The sequence below is a fragment of the Montipora foliosa genome, chromosome 6 (genome assembly GCF_036669935.1).
Source record: "Montipora foliosa isolate CH-2021 chromosome 6, ASM3666993v2, whole genome shotgun sequence".
NCBI classification, from domain to species: Eukaryota; Metazoa; Cnidaria; class Anthozoa; order Scleractinia; family Acroporidae; genus Montipora; species Montipora foliosa.
Window position 1 is genome coordinate 9,202,626 of NC_090874.1, and position 5,000 is coordinate 9,207,625.

The window sequence follows — 5,000 nt, forward strand, 5'->3', positions numbered from 1 at the left end:
ATTCTTATTCGAGGAATTTCGTCAAATTAACCCTTTGGCTACCAGGGATTTGGCCGAAAAACACGTTTTGAAGCTAGTTGAGGGGTTTTTTGGTCACTGTCGTGCTGTTTAAGAGCTAAATCTCCCTACAAGCCCGTTCCCAGGTTGTACACTCCGCGGCCTTTTCAACCAGGTGCAAAATAAGCGCTTGCAAAGTTCGGGCATGCGCAGAAAACAAAATTTCGACATTTCGTTTTTGGGTTTAAAAGTAGCACAACACTTTCGACTTTCACTTTTCGCTTTCTCTCCTTCCCTCTCTTTTCGCTTTCTTTGCCTCATTTTTTTTTTGAACTTGCTGGGCATTTGGTAGGCTTTATTTTGGTGGGAAGAGTTTCTGAGAAACCTTTCATCATCTTAGAATTAGGTGCTCAGAAAGGTAGGTGGGTAATGGAGCAAGCTTTTCATGGAGATTTTCAGGTCAGTGTTACATGTTTTTTTTGGCCGTTTCTCCAGTTTCCTTGACTCAATTGTGCTCATTCTGGTATAGTTTGAAAGATCTCTTCTCCCTGCACAAGTTAGTGAACAAAGCTGTTCCTGACCGTTAAAAGTGATGACGTCACAAGGGGTAGATGGGACCGTGGATAAAGGTGGACGTATTTGGCCAGATAGTAATCAAAGGGTTAAAGAAAACACTAAAAAGTCGCTCTAACTAAGAATGGGAATGGCAAATTTATTTGCATCAAAACCGATCTTCTTCAGTGCAAAATAATTGTATTCCACTGCTTGTCCATTAAGTAAAATGCCATAAGAGTCAAATGGTGACTATCAAAAGACGTTTCTGTTAATCTCCGTACAGAAATATTTCTGTGTGGCGCCAAATTTTTTTAAAAATTGTTATTATTATTTTATTTTATATTTTTTTCAGTCATTTATATTATTATTATTATCATTATTATTATAATTATTGTTATCATTTTTTTTTGTGAGCTTTATTGACAAACATATATAATAAGGATTGCAACACAGACAATTACTGACCATCAGGTATTAAGGACTACATTCAAGCTACACTGAATGCAACCTGGTTCCCAGGGTCCTCTCTCTTCCTTCTTCGAGAAAGAGGAAGGAAGAGAGAGGACCCTGGGAACCAGGTTGCACTTAATGGGGTTAAGGTTAATGATTCAATTGTGTTCTATTTACAAAAAAAAAAAAGAAATTATCGACCGAATGCAAACATGGCCGCCAACAAATTATTCTTTTGTCTTTGTGTTAATTAGCCTAACTAGCCTCGTTAACCAGTGTAAAATCGAAAAAATTTGGGCTGTAAAACGAGGCTAGTTAGGCTAAATAACACAGAGACAAAAGAATAATTTGTTGATGGCCATTTTTGCATTTGGTCAATTAAGGCATTTTGGCTACACGATTTCTTATTGGTTACAATATTTTACATATACAGGAGCCCATACTTATGGGCTCCTGACATATATTATTATTATTATTATTATTATTATCATTATCATTATTATTATTATTATTATTATTATTATTATTATTTGCATACATTAAACAAGTACAGTTGGCTAAAAGAGTACAGAACATTTCACAAAATAAATACATGACTGAAATTTAAGTTTAGGCATATATGGCTATTGACACACAAAATTGGAAAAGCAAGGTACTCGTGATATTATGGCCTCTACATACACTCAAGTTTGCATTACTCTAAACTATCGAGGGAAATTTTCGAAAATATACTTGTATTTGAGGTTAACTATCGCCCACTTTCATAAATGTTCTATAAATCCGTTTACCGATAGCTCAACGTGAAATAATTCATGATCGTACAAATAATATTTGGCATATAGGGAAGATATCGTTGACCTCACCTATTATCATTAATGTGCCAACCAGAGCCTCATTGGCTGTCGAAACAAAGGATCTTTTGTTCCTGTGGTTGGCAAGTTTGAATAACAAAAGCAATGTTTGTAAAAAGATATCTTCCCCATAAAAAGGTGAAAGTGGTGGTGGTGGTCTTCCTAGTAAAGTTTAATGTTTAATTCTTTGGTTACGGTTAGGTTTTGGTAGCGTTCAATTTGTAAATAAGCGCCGCCCTCGAATAAGTGCCGCACTTGAGGGGCAAAAAATTAAATAGGCGCCGCGGCGCTTGTTCGAGTACATGTAAGTACGGTTCTCGGAAACTTTGCACAAGTCGAACCTACGACCTGCCGCGAAATGGACTATGGCAATAATGCTCCATTTCGACAATTTTAGATGCTGGCGGCAGGATCACATGAACCTAGTTTAACGGCCTGGCTCCAACAAGGCTCCTTCTACAGCTCAGTGGTACTGGAGCATCCGAACCACTAATCGAAAGGTCGTCGGTTGGTTGTAGGAGCACTCAGATTTTTTCCGAGTATCCCCAAGTCAACATCGGAAATCAAATCTCTTTATGTCAACCTTCTACGTAAATCAACTATTGATTTAAGTGGAACGTAGAAGTACTGTACAGGCCCGCAAATGATCCCTGTCCGGAAATGATTCCTGGACCAAAAATGATCCCCAAATGGACCGCACATGATCCCTGGACCAGTAATGATCCCCAAATTGGATAGCTAGCGCAGCAAGCGTTTCCGTTGGGTTTCACCGAAGAGAACTTTCGACCGAGCAAAAAATGAAGAGAGGGGGGAGGGGGAGAAGAGTGAAGGAAACACTTGCCCGCAAACCACCCCGAGTTGTCTCGCCCACCTCATGTAAATGGTTGATAGAATTTTTTTAAACAAATGAGTGGAAAAATATCTCGCCAAGGGTAACTCTAGGGAGGGTTGTCTCGGGTATCCGAGACCCGGCGACAAAAGTTCAGTTTTTGTCCCAGATTTAGCAGTAAAGCAAAAGGGAACACTTTGCGATTGGTTTTTGATTGATTTGTCATTAAAATAGTCCTCCCTTAAGCAAAGAAAAAAACCGATCCCATCTGCAGTGAAAGTGAACGTGTCTCTTGATCTTACCGTGAACTGGACATCCTTTTCAACATCACTAGTATTTGCTGGCCTCTTAAAGTGCACCATCGTATATCCGCCCATTTCGCTGGCACATTCAATGGTCAGGTCTTTCTGTGCATCTTTTTCTGGAGTTCGCTGACCAACACTCCAGTAGTCCTGTCCAAACGACAAGGAAAAATCTTCAGCAACAACAAAAAGGAGAGAGAAAATGCACAGTTCACTGTGTACGCGTTTGTTGTGAGCATCTCAATATGATCGCAATTTCCTTGAATATAAAAAACACAGCGTACTGAAGCAAAACTAGTGGGATGGAATGGAAATGAGTCGTTTCAAACCTCTCTCACCAGTTCATTCCCTTATTTTAACCATTGAAAATGGTATTTTTTTACTCCAGGATCTTTACCTGGCTTTACCGTAGTGGTACTCCAGTAGTCCTGTCCAAACGACAAAAAAAAACCACTCAGCAACAACAAAAAGGAGAGAGAAAATGCAACGTTCACTGTGTGCGCGTTTGTTATGAACCGAAAACAAGACAACAGGTTGACCGAAGTCGAAGGTAATACAAAGACTACTTTTCATTCATTGTTTCTATTGCTTTTTTACTATCTCTTAATTAGGCCCTGTTTACAAGGTAGTAGGTAGTAACCCTACTGCTAGGATTACCCTAGCAGGAGGGTCAAACATAGCCCGGGTTTACAAGGAAAATTTCACAGGTAGGGTTACCCTATCACCCGGGGCCCGGTTGTTCGAAAACCGATTAACGCTAATCCCAGATTAAAAAATTACCAAGGAGTTTATTTCTCTTCTCTCGAATGTTGTATAGCGCTGACATTTGGCAAAATTTTACATTAGAGGAAGTAAATCTTGAAAACCAAAAATAACCAAAAGAAACTTGCTCTGAAAAGTTGAAAAAATTAAACCAAAGTTTACGCTAATCTTGGATTAAGTTAATCGGCTTTCGAACAACCGGGCCCAGGACAACTTTGCGCGCTTGGTAACCGCCAGAATCGCAAACACGATGGAACCGCTAAAAAGTTGTCCCGGGTAGGCGAGTTATCCCTAGCAGAGCGTTTACAAGGCAGCTAGGGTAACCCTAGGACTCACATAGGGTTTACCCTAGCGCCAGGGTAACCCTATCTACCTTGTAAACACGTCGTTGAAAAAAAGAAGAAATGTGTGAGTGCTAGGGTAACCTTCTTACAAAGAGGTAACCCTCTTGCTAGCCCTAGCACTAGGGTTACCCTACCTGCTTGTAAACAGGGCCTTATTGCGGAAAGGATGAGCGCCAATCCCATCCCGTTGCTTACACAACTTCTGCCCAGTAATGCTTGTACTAATTTTACCGATCTCAAATGCAACAGAGAGTTGACGGCCGGGAGAACAGCAACGCCACAAAACAATTTCTTTTATTAAAAGAGAAAAAAATAATCGCTCTTCACGTGTGGCACGTATTTCAGCACATATTTTTGCGGTACTCTGCATAAAATCAACGACGTGAAATCACCAAATTTGAAGCTTTGACGAAGTCTGCATACACAAGTGAATCTTTCGTACTCTGTTTTTTGGGATGCAGGGCTTAGAGAGTGGCTAGAACACTTACTTCCACCAACGTGGCGCGGGTTCGATTCCCAGAATCGGCGTCATACGTGGTTTAAGTTTGTTGATTCTCTACTCAGCACTGAGAAGTTTTACTCCGGATACTCCGGTATTTCCCTCTTCTCAAAAACTAACACTACATTTGATTTTTGTTAACTTGTTGATTTCAGTTTGTAGTGACTACAAACTGAAATCAACAAGTTTTCACGTAAACGATGAACAAACAAAGCGTCATCCAAGAGACTGTTGTTGAATATCATACAAAGATGGTCCGTTGTCATCTTTAAAAATTAATGTTTCAAAGCGGTTGAAAATTCGCCCTTCAAAGTGGCAACAATACAGTTTTCTTTCACTACAACGGTTCATCGACTTTTCCCTTGCATTAGAGGTGTCACTTCTCCAAGGTATTACTCAAGTATACGTAAT

At 39.8% G+C, this 5,000-nt stretch overlaps 1 protein-coding gene across 1 annotated transcript in view; it reads right to left on the reverse strand.

Annotated features, from left to right (window-relative positions):
• Positions 1-5,000, reverse strand: part of LOC138006607 (DBH-like monooxygenase protein 1) — a 7,520-nt gene that overhangs the window by 627 nt on the left and 1,893 nt on the right. The window contains exon 2 of the mRNA XM_068853042.1: positions 2,985-3,134. Coding sequence (XP_068709143.1) covers positions 2,985-3,134 — 150 coding nt within the window. The remainder of the gene's footprint in view (positions 1-2,984; positions 3,135-5,000) is intronic.